This window comes from Drosophila arizonae, chromosome 3, assembly GCF_054131065.1.
Source record: "Drosophila arizonae isolate 15081-1271.41 chromosome 3, UAZ_ARI_1.0, whole genome shotgun sequence".
Classification (NCBI taxonomy): Eukaryota; Metazoa; Arthropoda; class Insecta; order Diptera; family Drosophilidae; genus Drosophila; species Drosophila arizonae.
In genome coordinates, this window is record NC_142923.1 from 10,554,526 (window position 1) to 10,573,567 (window position 19,042).

General features: G+C 38.5%; 1 protein-coding gene across 6 annotated transcripts in view; it reads right to left on the reverse strand.

The window, feature by feature from the left end:
• Positions 1 to 19: 19 nt before the first annotated feature.
• LOC108609655 (semaphorin 1a) overlaps positions 20 to 19,042 on the reverse strand; it is a 179,259-nt gene continuing 160,236 nt past the window's right edge. The window contains exons 7-24 of one of the 6 annotated variants that reach the window (XR_016268901.1): positions 17,617 to 17,721; positions 16,534 to 16,622; positions 15,960 to 16,101; positions 15,761 to 15,882; positions 15,556 to 15,636; positions 14,014 to 14,159; positions 7,741 to 7,823; positions 7,049 to 7,192; positions 6,845 to 6,956; positions 6,270 to 6,412; positions 6,066 to 6,194; positions 4,560 to 4,767; positions 4,231 to 4,501; positions 4,095 to 4,148; positions 2,470 to 2,532; positions 2,250 to 2,302; positions 1,055 to 1,127; positions 137 to 195 (exon numbers count right to left, since the gene is read on the reverse strand). Coding sequence is in view for 3 of the 6 variants with exons in the window: in XM_089463451.1 (XP_089319577.1) it covers positions 20 to 195; positions 1,055 to 1,127; positions 4,095 to 4,148; positions 4,231 to 4,501; positions 4,560 to 4,767; positions 6,066 to 6,194; positions 6,270 to 6,412; positions 6,845 to 6,956; positions 7,049 to 7,192; positions 7,741 to 7,823; positions 14,014 to 14,159; positions 15,556 to 15,636; positions 15,761 to 15,882; positions 15,960 to 16,101; positions 16,534 to 16,622; positions 17,617 to 17,721 (2,078 nt within the window). In the remaining 3 variants the exon portion in view is untranslated. Of the gene's footprint in view, positions 196 to 1,054; positions 1,128 to 2,249; positions 2,303 to 2,469; positions 2,533 to 4,094; positions 4,149 to 4,230; positions 4,502 to 4,559; positions 4,768 to 6,065; positions 6,195 to 6,269; positions 6,413 to 6,844; positions 6,957 to 7,048; positions 7,193 to 7,740; positions 7,824 to 14,013; positions 14,160 to 15,555; positions 15,637 to 15,760; positions 15,883 to 15,959; positions 16,102 to 16,533; positions 16,623 to 17,616; positions 17,722 to 19,042 lie in introns of all 6 variants that reach the window. The other 5 variants (XR_016268900.1, XM_089463452.1, XM_089463451.1 and 2 more) reach the window with 5 other exon arrangements.

Consider the following 19,042-nt stretch of genomic DNA (forward strand, 5'->3'; position numbering starts at 1 on the left):
ATTTGGTGTTACATATCAATCAATCACGGTAAATGTAGCTGCAGTTCTTGGGGCTCTCCTGCGGACTGGGACTGCTCGATGGGGGAGCTGGACTGGAACTGCTGTTCGACATTACGGGCGATGAGCCGGAGCTGGAGTGCGGCTGCTGTTGTTGTTGCTGCTGCTGCTGCGGGCTATTTGAACGGTGCTGAGTTACTGCAATATCAGAAACGAACAAAACGAAAAAAAACAAGAAATAGAAAGGAACAGCAGGTCAATTGAGTTCATTGGTCAGGTGTTGAGAGTGCTTATGCAAAGTTAATACACACACACACGCTTGCACACACACATATATAGACAGACACATGAGCAAGTACATGTTGCAACAACACAAATAGAGATATATTCAAGGCAAATAAGTCTACATAAATACATAGAAAAATACATATTTACTGCGAATACTGTTGACATATTTTTTTTTTTTTTTCTCAAATCTATTTTAAGTACTTTTTACATAACATTGAGTCTGTTGCAACATGCACAAATATACAGACACGCACACACATACACACTTAGATAATAAATTAATAATAAGAATATATATGTATTATAAATACATAGAAATAAATGAAAAATAAAAAAGTTATATACAGTCACTTAATATTTAGTTCATTTTTAGTTTTTAACAATTTTTGTGTATTTATATTTTTAAGGAAAATAACAAATATTATGTTTAAAAAAAGTTACTAAATAAACTATTGTTTATAAAAAAATTTGGCATTTAAAATGTGTAATAACAAAACAAACTATTACTTAAATCAAAAATTAATTTTGTTCATCAATACATAGAGAGAGACAGCAAAACAGACAGAAAAAGTGAAAGAGAGAGAGAGAGAGTTACATATAGAGACAGAGAGATATTGACAGTTTAGAAGTTATGAAGGATATTGAAAATGGACGAATTCAATTCTAATTTGTTCGATTTATTACTTTAATATTCGTGTGTGTTTGTGTGTGTGTGTGCGTATTTTACGATTCGAAACTGAAAACAGTAAAGTGGAACAGAAAAACTTACCAATACCATGACGGGGCGGCTGTCTTCTTGCGCGACCAAGACTTCTGTTTCGTGTGTTTGTGTTGCTTACAGCCTAGGAGTGGTGATATACAATCGTTTTATATTTTTTCCTTTTGTATTGTAAATTGTATTTCTTACGAAAGAAAACTTGAGAAACTTGCACTTTACTCTTAGTGAAATCGAAATTAAAATTTAAAAAGAAGAAATGTGTTATTTGATTTGGCTAACGAAAATAAAACAAAATGCTTCAAAGATCGAAATCAAATAGCATCAAGCAGTTAAGATTCAATGCTCAGTTCTTATATCAGGTCAAATGACACAACTTAGAAAATTTTTGAATGTTTTTAAGGCTTCTGATCTTTGATTTACTTGACGTATAACCTAAATAAAAGTTCATATGTAATTGTAATTTGCAAGCAATAAACTGAAAAAATTTTATAGCATTACATTGAGTGAGTATTACGAGTAGTTCTATGTTTCTGTGTGGGTAATTGTATTAGATGGTATATTAGAAGTATTACAAATACATTTATCATAATCATATTGTGAATATTTACGTATCTAGATTCAAATGCACACACATTCTTTGGCTAATTGGTTTATCGTTTTGGATCGAGTGTAGTTTATCGCTAATACGCAAAGTGCTGGAACGCCCATGCAGAAGAGGAGTTCGAGGGTTGCCAGATTAGGCATGTGTGGATAGGGATTGGGTTACAGAGCGAGAGAGAGAGAGAGACAGAGAGAGCACAACAGGCATACACAGCTCAAACACGCAGAGACGCAGGCATACGAAAGATCGATAATCGATCATCGATATATGGTCGATCGATTAACGATTTCACAGAAATTGTAACCCTTCCGCTGGCAAATGGCAACGAAGCGTCGAGCTGGGCGCGGGCTGGCTGACTGACTGGGCGAGGTCTATGAGCTGGTTCAGAATTTCTTGTTTTTGTCTGAGATAAGTACAATTTAATGTTTCGCGGTCTGTTTCAAAAATCAAAAAATGAAGACATTGCATTCCATAACGTAATTTACAGTTTACTCATGAGAAAGAATCAAATTTCGATTAAACTGTGCTGGGTGTATAAGATATAAGTTGAAATAGAGAAAAAGAGAAGATTTAGAGGTGATCAAACCGAATTGCAGAGAAAATCATTCAACAAAATTTGGAGCAAAATCTGTTTTTGCAAATTACTTTTGAGTTTCGAATTTCAGTTGATCTCGCAATCGAGGGTATCCACACTGCAGCTATTGAGTAAATTTTGTCAGCCGTATCAATAAACAAATAAAAAATATATTAAATTAAAATTTATAACGAAAGACAATAAATAATAAGATAAATTCAACAATTTCCAATAATTGAAAACAAAGCAAAAGTTAACTAAAATTTGCTTTACTTATTCTTGAGTATTTACCATATTTTGGGTAATTAGTCCCTGACTGGTTTCAGCCGCCCCACTCCCGTCTCAAAGGTAAACCTAATGAAAAAGGGAAGAAGAAGAAAAGATAGATAGAGTTTTGGTATTTTGGTTGCTTGGTGTTGTCCACATTTGACAGTTGATCGGCCATCAGCCATCATCGTTAGATAGCCTCAGCGTGTTAAGTATTTTTTGTATGTGGAAAAGTAGTTCAGCAATAGAGTTTAGAGCTTAGAGTAGAATATGTCTTAGAGCAGAAAAGATTCAACTATACAAAATGCTTAGAGAGACGCCTGCAAAAGAATCGCAATCGCCCATGTCGATAGATTGGTGTATTTCTATAACGTCAGCGAAATCAAACAATAATTCGTACAATAAACAAACCCCAGACAACTTTAAGCTGAGAATCAGAATTATGGAACAATGTACATGATTTATATATGTAGTATATGGAGAGAGAATATGAACATACGTTTGATATTCATGGGCATGCAAATGGGCTAATGGACTCGAACCAAGTTAGATATGCACAACTAGATACATATATGTATATAAATATCTAAATGAATGGGATGATTGTGTTCGATTTATATTTGAGTTATACTATTTTATTATTCTATTATTAGAATATATGGTTTTGCTTACACAAAATATAAAATTAAAAATATTTAAAATATCAAACAATGATAATACGATCGGAAATGAAATAATTGCATCAAATAGCTTAACATTCTATAAAGATTTATATGAAGTAAAATTAACGAGTAAATTAAACATTTTTTATATATTCTTTACATATGTATATAGTATATAGAAAGGAAAGAAACTTTTTTATAAAAAAAAAACTTTATAAAAAAAAAAAAAAATTAAAAATTCATTTTTGTTAAAAATATATATTTAAAATTTAAATTAAATTTTTTGATTGTTCTTTTTACTACATTTATTAAAAATAATAAAAAATAAATATTGAAATTTGAATTTTAAAGCATTTTCGGCAAATTAACTATTTATAGATTTTTATCAATAATATTTTCTATATATAAGTAAAGGCATGAACATGATAATAGACACTCAGTAAATGAAACATTTAAAGTACATAAGCATGCGGCTAGGATGTGAGTAATAAAATATATTGCAAGACTTGAAAATGAAAATCAACAGAATAGAATGACAAATGGCTGCTGGTGATGTGAACAGCTTTTTATCCAAAGAGTGAATACGATTTAAGTACTAGAGTACACACAAACAGACATACATATATACAGATACAATATATATATATATAGACATTCACCCACACACCCATACACACAGATAGATAGTAAGATAGATAGTTACAGAGAGAGATGGAGACACGCACAACAAGTTGAAAAGTGAGTCTAAGAAATACACCAATCGACGATTGAGTGAGAGTTCAATCAAATACAAGCGCACCACAAGGATTCGTTTAAGTATATATACTAAATGTCAAAATGTCAACAACATCAAATAGAGCTCAATGGATACGATTAGAGATATTAGAGATCAGTATACAATGAAAATCAAAATCAAATCAAAATATATATAAATGGATGAAACGTAGTCAAACGCTTACAACAGGCACTACGAAATGTGGAACTAACCTTCTTGACGCTGCGCGTGGTCGAAAAGCCATCGCCGCGTCTATAGTTGTCGCCCTGCAAGTAGAAAAGGAATGAATGAATGAATGTTGCTCTAAAATTGAAGCTGCCTTTCATCTCATTGGATGCTGGGACTCACCATCACCTGATGCGAACGCAGTGTACCAAAGTTGTCCCGTCCGCGATATGTCTGCTGGGTATTATAGCCGTCTGGTTGGAACTGGAAGAGTGTCTCCGAGTTGGGGCCCTGGTGCATCTGGTGCATGGGTGGCTTGCGCAGGGTATTCTTTGGCGAGTGCATCTTGTTCTGCGGTGGTGGCTGCGGTAGTAGCACCGGCTCCGCATACGTCACCTCCTCCACCTGTGGCAGCAGCTTCGGCTCCTGCTGTATGCGGCACGACGACGGGAAACTATTCGAAGAGAGCAGTTAGCTAGCCATAATCGAATATTACAACAATGGCCACTCACCTGTTCACATTTTGACGTTGCTCGAAGTATTCGTATTCCGTATCTGGATACGGCAGATTGTCATCCTCATCCTTGTGGCAGCGACGGCCACAGAAGTAGCCCGTAAAGAAGCCAACCAGCAGCGAGAATATCGAGCCGGCCAACACGGCCATAACCAGAGTCTCTACCGTATACTGTGCATTGATAATATCTGCAGAAATTTGTGGGCCTTTGATTAGTAAGTGAATACATTTTTGAATATGATCCAATTCAATCATATTATATTACGATACGATTTTGAGGGAGTGTATCCAATTGGTACATCGAACATCACAACGTGTATATATGTATATAACAGATATTTGTCAGGATCATGTTTGAAAGTAGGATTACGTGTACACAGAATCCGTTTACAGTTGTTTTTTTTTTTTTTTTTTTTTTTTTTTTAATTTATATTTTTATGTGTGATCACAGCAATAAACATCCAAACATCGAAAACACAACGAATAACGCCCAAAATAGCGCATGTTTTTTTAACGTTGAAACATCAATAAATGAAATGAAACAAGAGCAAGAAGAAGACAAAAACGAGTTAATACAAGGAACAACAGCAATTGAGTTAATTAGTTTTTGAAGTATAATATTCACAAGTGTAGTTGAAGTTGAATTATATCGAAAGTTATTAAAGATTTTTGAACTTAAAAAGTAATATTTATGTGGTCAAGCGTTTGTTAACGGATTAAATATGATACAATTATTATTAATATGTATGGGATTACGAAAAAACAAGCAATGTTTAAATGTAATCAAATGGTGGTTAATATATGATAGCAAAATTAGAAATGGCATGCAATAAAATATATTTATATATACTTCTATTTTTCACCTGATATGGAATAACTATTTCAAAATTCTTATATTTATAGAATTTACAATAACAATTTTTTATTCGATCGAGGTATCTATATACCATATAAACCAAGATTTGTAGTTTCTCTCATTAATCATCTAACCTATACTACATAGCCCTATACCACCCACTGCTTACACATTCATATAATACAAACTTCGGCTCATATAAAAACATGGCATAGATATTTAAGTGATGATAATATTAAAAAATGTGAAAAAGGGTGGAGAAAAAAATGAAAATACGTTTACTGTTAAGCTGCATTCAAGTTGATGATGATAATAAAGCAACTAGAATAAAGTGCTGGGTAAATGTTGATTGAAATTGAAAAGCATGAAGTGGCAATAAGCAAAGGACAGATGTCAGCATGAAGGCGAGGTGAATGGGCATGCCCATGCTGGCTGGCTGGCTGCCTGACAAGCACCTGGCGTGCAATAGGGAAAACCCTGAGTGATATGAAAATGTGATTTAAAAAATGACAAACGACGGGTAAATAAAATATATTTACTGGCTGTGCTACAACAAAATCTGAGTGATAGCAACATGCAGGGCAGAACGTAAAGCAAAATATATTTATATACAATATGTACATGTATATGTATATGTATATGTCATACCTTCAAAATTCTTATCAATATTGTCTATGATTTCCTGATCCTTGCTCTGGCGACGCGAATCCAGTAAATCCATGTCATTGCGGAAGCCCTTCTGCTCACCCACGTTGGCATCCTTTGAATTGATTTTGCCTGAATCCAAATACGGCACAGTTAGAGCTTTAATTTAAATCAATGTGTGTGTGTGTGTGTGTGTGTGTGACTCACCTGAGGGACAGGCTGCATGCTGACCGGTCGCCACATTCTGATAGAAATAGTTCTCCTCCAGCCAACGCGGCGCACCATGGGAGCGACACTTGCCAGCAATTTTGTCCCAGGCACAATACGGATCCTGCAATGCGACGCATTCACTGCAAAGGGTAAGAGATGGTGGACTCTTGAGAGGAATGCTCAAATGGCAATGGTGTAAACATATTGCAAATTGTGAAATGTAAAACGCCATAAATGCGCATAAAGTGCTAGCATATTGCAGCAGCAACAGCTGCAGACGGACAAATGGCTGGAGATACTGTTTTCCTCTCTTTCTCTTCTCTCTCTCTCTCTCTCTGTCTGTCGCTAACTCCTGCTCTGTCTGGCAGACTTCGCTTGAAAGTCACGCAAATTGTTACATGAAATAAAAATGTCATTGTTTTTGCTGTTGCTGTTGCTGCTGCTGCTGCTGTTGCTGTTGCAATTGCTGCTGCAGCTGTCGCGACGCGTCGCTTCAATCTGTTTCATATATGTATGTATTTGGTATACTATATTTCGTTTTTCTCCGTGCTCAGCAGGTGTATGACGCTTACCTGCAGCTGGTGATTTTGTCATTGTGACATCGATGCAGTTGTATGGCTATCACCTGACTATCCGTGACAATGATTAATTTGCCATCGTCGTAGCTGCCATCTTTCGGTTGATCTGCGAATCGTATTTGATACAATGAGAGCTCGTTACACATTCCATTTTTAATTGACTCTTATTGGATGGGTCTGCCGCCCCGTTCCACTCACCGTATTGCATAGTTCGCACAATTTCCAAATTGCGTATGGGCTCACTCTTGGGCAGCACATCGATCTCCTCAATGACCACCGATGTCACCTTTTCGGCCGAGTCAGCTGATTCGGCATTCACGGACTTTATAATTTTTCCATGGTCTAAATTGAGAAAAGCAAAGAAACAAGAAGAGAAGAAATTTAAATTAAGAAAAGCCATTTAAGTTCAAGTCGTTTCTATAATTTAAGACTCCCAGGCACTAGACTGATAAGAATCCTATGAGCAATAAACTATGTATCCTAGCTAAAACGATTCTAATGAATACAAGGCCTTTATTAATTTTTTTTGCTTAGGCAGGGCTTTAGAAATTTTGTTCAAAAAATATATTCAAGAAATTCTGTTTCATTTAGAATATATTTCTTTAAATATTTAAATAAAAATACCTTTAAAGTCGAGATATATCTCAGAAAAAGACATTTCCAGCTAAATATGTTCTGTGTTAATAGCTAGATTTACTATTTGCTGGATAATAATATTCATATATATATGCATATACATATAGCCTATGTGCCCGCCCGTCATCAGCGCACAGACACCAATATCCTTTGGGAGCACATTCAGACACTGATATCAGCCATAACGACAATCGATGTCAAACGAAAATTGACCCTGGGGACCTCGACAATTGGCCATATCGAATGCGACTCACCTGTGCCAACGAAAATCACATCATACGTCTTGCCGCCGGGCGTTTTGATCTGTGCGTCGACTGCGATTTGTGTGAAGCGATAACTGTAAATAAAGAGAGCAAAAACACAATATGAAAATTAAATTTCTGAAGTTGGCGTAAGCTTTAAGGGCAGAAATTTTCCTATGAAAAAGGGCCTGTTGCTGTCTGTTCCAGCCCTATCGGGCCAAGAATAAAGCAACCAGTGGGCACCGCCCTAGATATGCCAAAGATGACGAGATGATGGAGAAGATGGAGGGCAATTATAACTCTCCTGCTCTCAGTAATAAAAGTTCATATTTATGAATCCATAGTATTTAAATTCAATTTTAAATTAGATTCAATACAGAAACGCCAAAGTGGATATTTTAAATAAATTTGATTTGTTAACAGTTCCATGAACGAGCCGCAATAATATATATAGAGATTTAACTTTGTTAGTCTTTAACCTGTTGAGATACTATTTATGTTTCAGCATTAATAAATGATTGAGCCACATTGAAGTCTAGCTAAGATTTTCCAAAGTTAAAGAGCTTGTTTTCAGATCACACTTATGGCATTGTGCAAGGACAATCTTTGCTCATCGTCCTACCTACCTAATAGCGTACTTATCAAAGTTTTTTAGTTCTATGCACAAATTGAAACCGCAAACAACATGTCAATGCTGCCAGCGCTGAATGACACAACAGGACACTTTTTGGATAGGCGGTTGGTTTTTCGGTTAGACACCATTAATAAAGGACAGTCAGGAGAGAAGGAAGAGAGATAGATAGAGAGAGAGAGAGAGGGGGGGGGGGTATAGCTGGTCGCTGCAGCAATGGTGAGAATGACAAACAGAATGGCAGAAAACCACAACAGCGGTAGCAGCAACTGCAACAGCAACAGCAGCAACAATTGCTGCTGCTATGTGTGTATGTGTGTGTATGTGTTTGTGCATTTGTATTTATATGTAAAAACATATTCGAGCGAACAGCAACAAAAGACATGAAAATAAAAACGGAAATTTCTCTCTGATTTCACCACAAAAATGTTGAACGTTAGCATTTGTGTTGTTGTTGTTGATGCTGTTGTTGTTTGTGTCCTTGTTGCAAGCAACATTTGTGGCTGTGCGCTTGGCTGCCTTGTCTATTGTTGTTTTTTTGTGCAACGGTTTTATGTATTTGAGCTGTGTGTCAGTTGTTGCCTCGATTTAAATGCAAATGCTCGCCATGGACAACTTTAGCAACAGCAACAGCAGCAGCAACAGCAACAGCAACAGCAACAGCAACAGCTACAGCAGCAACATCAAATGGGTCCAACTGGATGACGCCTGCATGGCAGGCATTGTGCATTGTTTTATTGTTAATTAACAAATCTAGTTTTTTGAGCTTTAGTTATGTTTCCCAATTTTCTAAATGGCCAAAGAATTGCATCGCTTTTTTGGCCTGGCCAGCAACGACCCAGCCATCTGGCTTAAATGGCCTCCATTTTGTGTTGACTGTTGCGGTCTGTCTCGCTGGCTATGTGTCCCGAGAGCTGGGAATAAACTAAAGCGTGTGTGCCGGGCCCAGATAGGGCCAGAGCTTAAACTCAAATTGAAAAAGTTTGCCAACAGATCCCATAGGCCTTGATTGTGAAATAATAATGGCAAGCGAATATATTTTAGAATCCAAACTCGTTTCGAACTGCTGCAGGATTTCGCATACTGTTAGTCTAGTAGGTTGATCTAATCGACATATCAATTTGAAATCAGATAAACTATAAATGGTATTACTAGATCGAATGAGATTATTTTTTTGCTCTATTTAAATAAATTTTATAACTAGAAAAATTTATTATAATAGACATAAATTTAAGTTAGGTTTAGTCTCATATCATATCATGTTCGTCATTCTTTGGGCAGTGAAAGTTTTCAATTAAAGAAACAATAAATAAATATATATAATATTTAATGGAATACGCGCTGAAAGCAAAGTTGAGGCGGCTTATAAATTAATTCCCAGAGCATCAAAAGCAACGGAATGATACGAAATGAGTCCAAACAAGAATGAAACAAGCAGAAATGGATGACGGGGACAAAAGTCCAATGAATGGCAATGCAAAAGTGCTGCCAAAAAGGAAAAAAAATCAACAACTTTTGCTGGCCGAAAATTACAAAATGGCAAAAGGCCATGCCAGCACGAAATACAACAACAACAACAACAGCAGCGAAATAAAATAGAATGAAGATACATGGAAAAAATAGAAGAAGAGAAAAGAAAAGCAAAGAAAAGGACAGTTTTAGAGGGGCAGGTTAGGGTTTGAGTTCTTCTGCTAGCAGCTGGCAATTGAAACTTGCACAATTTTTGCCAACTTTTGTGTCGCTCCGATGAGCTTAGACCCGGCGTTGCTGACAACAACAACAAGAACAACAGCAGCAGCAAAAGTAACGGCAACAGCGATGAGGGTCACAAGTGGAAGTCAACTCTATTCGCAATGGAATGAAATTAGTGTGGGCAAAGCCAGAGCCAAAGCTCACGGTGTCGTTGCGAGTCTGTGGCTGAGCAGCAGCCGGCGGGCAAGGACATGCATGATAAAGGCCATGACAGTAAAAGTGGCAGAGGTATAAAAACTTGACCGATAAGATAAGCACACACAACAGCATTGTGGCTGGCACCTTGGCAATGGCACTGGCACTGGCCCTGGCCCTGGCACTGGATCTGGCAATGGTACTGCGTCTGTCAGGCAAAAAAAGGATGGCCAGGATATGGTCAACCAGCTGGCAGAAATCTGTCGAGTATGGATACTTCCGGGCCGACCAGGAAACAATTTGTTACAGAGACGCTGACCCCAGCGACTTGCAACTTGAAGCATTTAACTTTTGTGAAGCTTCTAAAACTTTTCAGTTATATAGGAAACTTTCTTGACGCTGCCAACTCGGCCCAACCCCGGCAGAGTCCGGCCCAGCCAGAGTCCAGCCTCCCCTGGCATATGCAAATGAGTATCCTGCGGGGTTTGAATGTGTGCATTGGTATAACTGTTTATGTGTGTGTGTTTGTGCTACTTCTGGCTTCGTACATGCGCCTTATTTATTCACTAACACTCACACACACAATGCCCTCAAAGAATGTTTTTACTCAAATGAAATTGTAATAAATTTATGCTTTAGCCGAATGTCAAAAATTTTGTTCATTTTTGATTTGATTTCGGCATTTGTGTTCAATAATGCCACAGAAACACAAAACCAAAATCGAAAACCTATCAAATTATTTGGCACCAATTCCAGATTCTTCCTCTCTCGCGTTTGCGTCAAATTTTATATTTGATCAACAAATTTGTGTGGGCTTTGAAGCTTTTAGAGCATTTTAGTTGCCTCCGTAAATGGACAAATAAACTTACATATTTATATCCACTAAAACAGACAGCATAGATATGCAGCTTATCTTCATCTCATCTCTAGACAGGTCCATATACAGAGGCAGCTAAACTGCTCTCTGAGATTTTAAGCCCATACAAATTTCGTGTTAGTAATCTATATCAGAGCACATTATATATGAATAATATTATTAAATTTTATTCATATTATTTTTGTAAGCGTGTTTTTTTAAATCTGAGAAAAACAAATATTCTTAATAAATACCTATAAACATTTCCCTTATACACATCACATTCAACTAATCAAAATTTATTGAATTTCTAGATTCACGAATGACAGCTGAGGTTGCCTTTAAGTAAGTCCATTGCAATCTGCTTTCACTTTGCTCCACTCTCGTGCTCATTCTCGTTCTCGTCTGCGACTTGATTCAATGATAACAAATTTTGGCAGCTAAACTTGTCAGCTCTGGAAAATAAGCTCAATAAATGTGAGATAAACACACAAATCTTGTATTGGATGCTGCCTGGCAGCTGTAGCATTGCACCATATCTAGCACATTCGCTCAGCTGTGACTTTCATCATCTTTAACTGCGGTTCGTGTCAGGCCAAAGGATTTGGCGAGTTTATCAACTGTATGCGTGTGTGTGACAAATGTAACTGTAACTGCAATTGAAGCTACTGTGCGCTTGTGCATGACCGACTTACGCGCTGGGAGAAGCCAAAAAAAGCTAGAAAAAGTATCAATTGGGTTGCCAAATAAGTTTCAGCGTAACTTTTAAGCTTTTCAATTGCGCTGGGCATGATTAAATTCTGATGCATGCCGTCTCAAATCGCGCTTATTGTGAGCAGATCTGGCCAAAAGCACAATAAGTCAGCTGCAGTGCAAGTATATGGCCAAAAACGAACAAGTCCTTTGCCAGCATCCAACGGAAGGACACGCAACCATTTCGCTAATGCCACTCGCCCGCACACAGCATTTGTTGTGGTCTCCTCATGTGTGTGTGAGAGGTTGGGGTTTGTGCTTTGGTTTTGGGCGGTTGAGTGGCTGCTTGGCTGGCAGTTGGTTCCGGTCCTACGTGTTCCATATTTCATTCTAATTTATTCAGTTGTGCATACATATTTTCGTTACGGGTTGCCTCAGCGCATCCATGCATTTCCTTCTGGCTGGCTCGGTTCGTTTGGTTCAAACTATCGCTTGACTGCAGCAGCAACGGCAGCAGCAGCCGCAGCAGGTGCCGTCGGCACCACTATCACACCGACACACCACGCTGCCATTCAGCACCGCTCTGCTTGGCTCTGCTCAGTGGCTTGCATATGATTTACTCTTTAAAGTTCACCGTCGCCCCGTCTCAGCAGCCCGTAATTGTGGCTCAATTACATGGAAAAGTTGCCAAATTGAATTTTTAAATTTCCACATGTCTGCGAGAGAGTCTTGAAAATAATTTATGAGCATGCAGAAAAGGCCCAGACTCAAGCTCCGACCCAGCTGGACCAGCTGTAGTAAAGGCCTGAAACATTTCTTGATGCTTCAAAAGCCAATTTCTCTATAAAGAGTAAATGTGGGAGTGTGTGTGTGCATGTGAGAGCGTGTATGAGTGCTTGAATACATACACAGAGTTGCTTTCTTTTTGAGCAAAATGATTTCATTGTGGCGCAAGCATTTTGAGTGCACAGCGTATATCACAAGCTGACTCTTAAAGCTCTTTCGAAAAGTTACTAAAAGCCTTTGAAGTCCTTCGACATAAATGGAAATTAATATTTTGATTTAGTATTGATTTACATTTACATTACTTAAGAAAAAAGAAAAAAGAAAAAAATTCTGGGAAAATGTGTGAATTTAAAACGCAACTTCCTGGGAAAGGAATCGAAATTCACTTGAAGAACAAAAACCAAATGTTTGTCGCATATATGAAAATTATTGACCCTAACTGATATGTGTTTCCTGTGAAAACAGTAAGTTACATATATGTGCATATATGTGTACATACATATATTAAAATATATTTTAAATGAATTTTCTATACAGATTGTCAGATGGACTATTTAATACATATATTAAATATTAATAATATATTTGTGCAATTAAATTTTTTTAAATATTGAGAACACTGAGGTTGACTATTTATTATATTTAAATATTTGAAATCTATTTCTCGCAATTATATATTTTTTTAGTATTGAAGAAATATGTGCATTTTAAATGCAATAAAATAAAAGATGTATATCTAACCGAATTTTAATAAATATATTGGGACACTTACTGATTTATGTATGTATTTTTTCTATAGCTTAAATTCCAAATATATTTTTAATACAATTATCACATGGGTTAGCTAAATATACCAAATCGTTTCACTCAACAACTTCACACGCTTTCGTCTGTCAATTCTTTCAATTTGAAAGCTCTTAGCTAGAAATGGCTATATTTTTCTTTTTTTTTTTTTTAGCCAATTTTGAGCTGCAGCAGCAGCGATTACGACAGCTGCATGCGAAAAGTTGTAGCATATCAGATGGCGAAGAATTTGTTATTTAAATGAAATTAGTTGAATTGTGGGGCACTGAAATTGGTTTGTCACGTATTCACTTGGCCACATCCGCAGGAGCAGAGGCAGCGGCAGAGGCAGCGGCAGCAATGCCAGCTGCAACTGCAGTTAAAGTTTTTTGCAATTCACACATGGAATGCATGCCCAGCCCTCCCTCCGCCCCAGCCCGAGGCACGCCCACGTCCTCAACTAAGTTATGAGCACATAGTTTTTGGCAATAATATTTACATTGCCGCAGCACTATGCGGGGCAACGTGCCGCCCGTGCAACATAAGCAGCAGAAGAAAGCGTTGCATACATATATATTTATATACATTTATAGAAATTGTGTGTGTGTGAGAGAGAGAGAGAGAGAGAGAGAGAGAGAGAAGTACTTACATTGTGCTCGTCCGCACTAAAATCGGTTGACCGAAAAATGCCGGAACATTCTCGTCCATTAGCGAATGTGTTTTGATGAAATTTAATGTGGGATCCGGAAGCGTTCGTGAATCATTGTGACAGGCGCCAGGACGCGGTTCGGGCACCTAAAAATGTCCATGACGAGGACAGAGAGACCGAGCAGAGACACAGAGAAAGAGAGTAAAGAGAAAGAGAGATTTAATATAAATTATTAGTATCCTTCAGTATATGACTGCAATGTGGTTATGGTTATGGTTATGCTCGGTCAGTTATAGCTGCTCCTTGGCCTGCTGCCTCCTGCCTGCTGCCCGCTCTATCTGCTCCTCATTTCTTGCCACAGAAGGGAGCGTATAAATTGCATTTGCGGCGTTCGCGCTGCTCGTAACAAATACCCGTACACAACGTTCCGGAAATTGCTCAGCACGGCCAAGTGCAGACGGACAAAGCAGCGCCGGAAAGTGTCCTTTGTGCGAGTATGTCTGTCAGCGTGTGTACGTATGTGTGTGTGTGTGTGTGTGTGTGTGTGTGCTCGCTGTCTGTGAGCTTTCTGTTTTGGCAATGATTTGGTTTATGAATCGCCAGCGGAAAATGCCCGCTCGCATGTTGACTTCGCTGATTCGTGTGTGTTGTGTGGGAATTATTAAGCATCAGGCAACTCCTTTTATAGCCATACAGGATGTATTGGTCATATGGTTGACAGTACAGAACAACCAGTCTTGCCTTGTATGAAATGTATATGATTATATGACTCTGGTGGCCAGAGTAATTACAATGTTAGCTTTTTATTGTTCGTGCACAATATCATAAAATTGGTATCAAATTGAAATTGACAGAAGAGACACTTTCCTATTACATAATTCATTAGTTTAGCAACAGTTATATCATTCAGAACGGGGTTTTTTGTTGAGGAGAGGCAGATATAAAATAGCTGTTTGTAGATTACATGAATATTCTACCTATATTAGGTTCATGACTGAATTAATGAAATTCTTTTGCAGCTTTGCATTTTTGCTGACCTGACGTATAATTGGGCTTGTTTCTACCGTAATTGTGGTAGAGAGTTGAATTGCACTTCCGTCTACCAAGACAGACGGCCAGCGGTTGCTGCTGTGAGCTCTTCCAGTGTTATATTAAAAGTTTTACGCATTTCAAAGTACGGTCATTGTTTCGAATTTCAAACATCTTCAATTTCTAATTTGGCTCTGCATGAACCGCAAATTCCGTTGGCCAAAAACCAAAATGCCAGCCGTTAGCAGCATGTGCAGTCAGAGCTGACTGCCATTTCGGCAAATACATTCGTAATTCAAATGCAAATTTTTGGCAAAAGAAAAGTACATTTATTCTTTTTTTTTTTTTTTGGTTTCTTGTGGCTATAAATTGTGAAACAGCTGCGCTTAACTGCTTTTCCGCTTTCGATGTGAAAGTGAGCATTAACCGAGCCACACCCAATATTATATATGCAGACGTATATATGTATATATGAGTGTAGTATATATTGATAACTGCAATAGTGGTACGCACCTTGGCATTATTTACTGGCAGCCAGTTGGAGTTGATGCCGCTCTGCTCCTTGAACTGTCCCTCGAACGTGTCGGCAATGTCCTGTGGTTAGCAACAGCATGCGATGGTGGATGAAAAGGGATGAGACGGAAGAGAGTGAAAGGGAGAAATATACACAAGTTAAGGTCTGGGCCGCAGTTCAGGTAAATCGTAATTGTGCACTCACCTGCAAGGCAAAAGCACAAACCGCTGAGCCGGGAATTGAATTTGTTGGCGTATTAAAAACGCCATAAATCAATTTGGAGCTCATGGAGCCGTACTGTCCCTCGACGAGATTGCTAGCCGATTCTGTGGGCAGCAAAATATATATATGTATATATCAAATATTATGTGAATCAAATTCAAAGCTATGCCCAGCCACTTACGTATCTCATTAAAGTAGAACGGATAGTCGCCCGGTATGGAGCAGTTCAGGCGGGACTTGAGGAACGAGGTCCAGCGATTGCGAAAGCGATGCGGGCCGCCCTTATCCCATTTGCAGACGCGTGCGACGCGCGAATAAATCGCCTGAAATGCCAGAAAAGATAAATATTAATCGGGTGCAGGCGAACGAGAAAGAGAACGAGGAGTCGAAAAGGGCGGCAAATGCAGCTAATCGGTCCATTGATGTGGTCGCATCCCAATAGAAAACCAACAAACGCGGCCCATAAACAAATAGCCGGTAAAATCCAAAACCGATAACTGTATTTGGCCATTGGACCAAAGCCAAAGCCAAAGCCATGGCCAAAGCGAAAGCACGAGCCGGAAGTGTGCACGCATAAAGCAAACACAAGCAAAATGGCTGCCCAATATGGCGGCGTTAGAGCCATATCCGCTCGCTCTCGCTCTCTCTTTCTCTCATTCTCTCTCACTCTTCGAATCTAACCAATTACATTTGTTGTCGATACGAATTTATTTTGGTCTACTGCCAGCATATTCCGATCGATTCGCGGTACTCACCTTGCCACAGTTGATGAATTCCACAGCCGTTTCCCGAAAGAAGAAGTAGACGAAATCCCCCTGGGTAAATGAGCTCACAAAATTTGGCGCTGCAAATTGAGAAAAATATATGAAATTATATAGAATAAAACTCAGAGATGAGCAAATGCGTTAAAAAGTTAAGTCATAAATTCCATTTATAGTTTTGGCTGTAAACAATTTTTATGGTCACCAACCAGCCTCATAGGATTCTCACAGAGTTTATATGAAAGTCGTGCGGACGAATCGAATCGATATCGAGTGTCAGTCTTAGACATTAAATTTAATGCGTAGCGCATGAAGCATAAAATTTTATGCGAACTCAAATGCATGCAGAATCTGACATAGATTTGCAAAATGATAACAAATACATACATATACATACATATGTATATAGCTCAAGGCTAAGATGTGAAAGCCAAGACAGATTAGAGTTAGCATATAGTCAAACGAGTATCTTTTGATTTATATAAATGAAATTTCCTTTGAAAATTGCAGATAATATTCTTTAAAGTCTATGTGCATATTGTACTCTTTCATGGGCAGTTTCCATTTGGCAAACATAACTTTAAGAGCCTTTGGTCAGAAAGTCACCTGCAACGCGAGGCGGCATAAAATATTCAGAGTGCGCATAAAGCAAAACGGTCGATGGATGAGCTTGATATATCTCGAAATAGTAAAGGACAACCAACTGGCGGGCAGTCAAAGCTGTCATGTCTATTCGGTTAATGGAAGCTGACCATATGAAAATCGTAGCGTCGAGCGCCTGAAATATGCAAAAGGCAACAGCGCGCAGTGTGACTTCGAATCAATGGCTGCCCGAGCATTGGGAGAGGCCACTGTGATGTGAGACACTCACACACACACACACACGCAGACACACAAACTCTCACAATCGGACTTAATTCAATTCAAGTGGCGAGCATTTCGCTAATATAGAGAGAGCACACTGCACAATAATAATCATAACAGAGCCGACATTTCAATTACGACGAGTGCCAGTGGGAGGCTCTTAAAGAGAAGGCGTGCTGCAGATGGGAGCTGGAAATGTTGTAAACAACTTACCATTGAGACTGAGGCTATCATATTGTTCCGTTTGGAGAGGCTCACGATAGATAATCGGATCACTGCCGCTGAAATCTGCCACAGTGCCTGAGTATAATTCGTTGTCTGGAAAAAGCAGAAGGAGAGAATTTGTTTGATTATACTGTGAAATAAATAAAATATTTATAAAGACTTTATGAGAGAGCGGCTGAATAAAGTTGATAAGCTAGTAAAACTTATATGAAATCGTGTCTAGCAATTGATCACCCCAATTGTAATTATTTGATACATGCATTCACCACTCCAATCAATCTCTCAAGTCAATTAAAAATCAGTTACGGTAAATGTTTTGCCCATCAAATTTCGACTCTTTCCGCGCACTTTTATAGCCGCGCATAAATCGCGCCTGGAAATTTGTTATGCATAATCCAAAGTATCGTTATTATCTGCTTGTAAATATTTTAGGCGCATTATATAAGAGAAATGCGACCAAAAATGGCGCTAATAAATGTCAATTACACGTCGCATTTTATTAAGTGTAAATGATATTTTTTATGTGCAAATTTTAGCTCACATTTGCAATGCAATAAACTTTTATTTTGCGTGTCGCATGGACGGAGGACCAGGACAGGCGGACGAGGGCGTGGCAAACTGTTAGCTTTGGCCAATTTACGTAACTAAAATATGCAAAAGACTTGAGACAGAGCCAGAGCCATAGCAAGAGACACAAATTACGTATTACTGAGAAATTTGTTCAGGTCGACGGACCGGGCCAGTGCCGAGTCGAGTCGAGTCGAGTCGAGTCGAGTCGAGTCGAGCCGAGCCAAGCGAATAAAAACAATAAAATTTTAATCAATTGTTGCTTTATTCTCTGCGGCACTTGCGCTCATTACACATACGCAACGCTGTGTACATGCGGACCAAAATGAAAATGCGAATTTGCGAGGAAAATTTAATTAAGTTAAACGAGAAAACACAACACACAATACAACAGAAGCGGCAGCAAAACTTTTGACATGTCTTCGGCGACATTGAATCGCCCTGCGGCCAGAAGGGAGCAGTGAAGTGTCCCTCTCTCTGCCTCAGCGCAAGATAAATGAGTTTTTTCTGCCTCAACTTTTTACTTACGGAATTGCCTGACTGCCTGAGCCTGCGCCTGTGCCTGTGACTGTGCCTGTGACTGCCTGCTGGCTTTGGCATTGTCAAACTTCAATTCCACGAGCAAAAGAAATATGAAAAAACACAACAACAACACGAAAAGAAAAAGAAAAGAAATACACAGAGCAGTAGTAACAACATTAACAACAACAACTACAGCAACAACAAGTAGATCGGGCAACCGGAAATGCCCAGCAAGCTGGCTACGTTGCCCGTTTATTGTCTGGCCGGAAATGGTTTTGCCTTCGGCTCGATACAGCAGCCGCACCCCTAGCACTGCGAGTGCCCA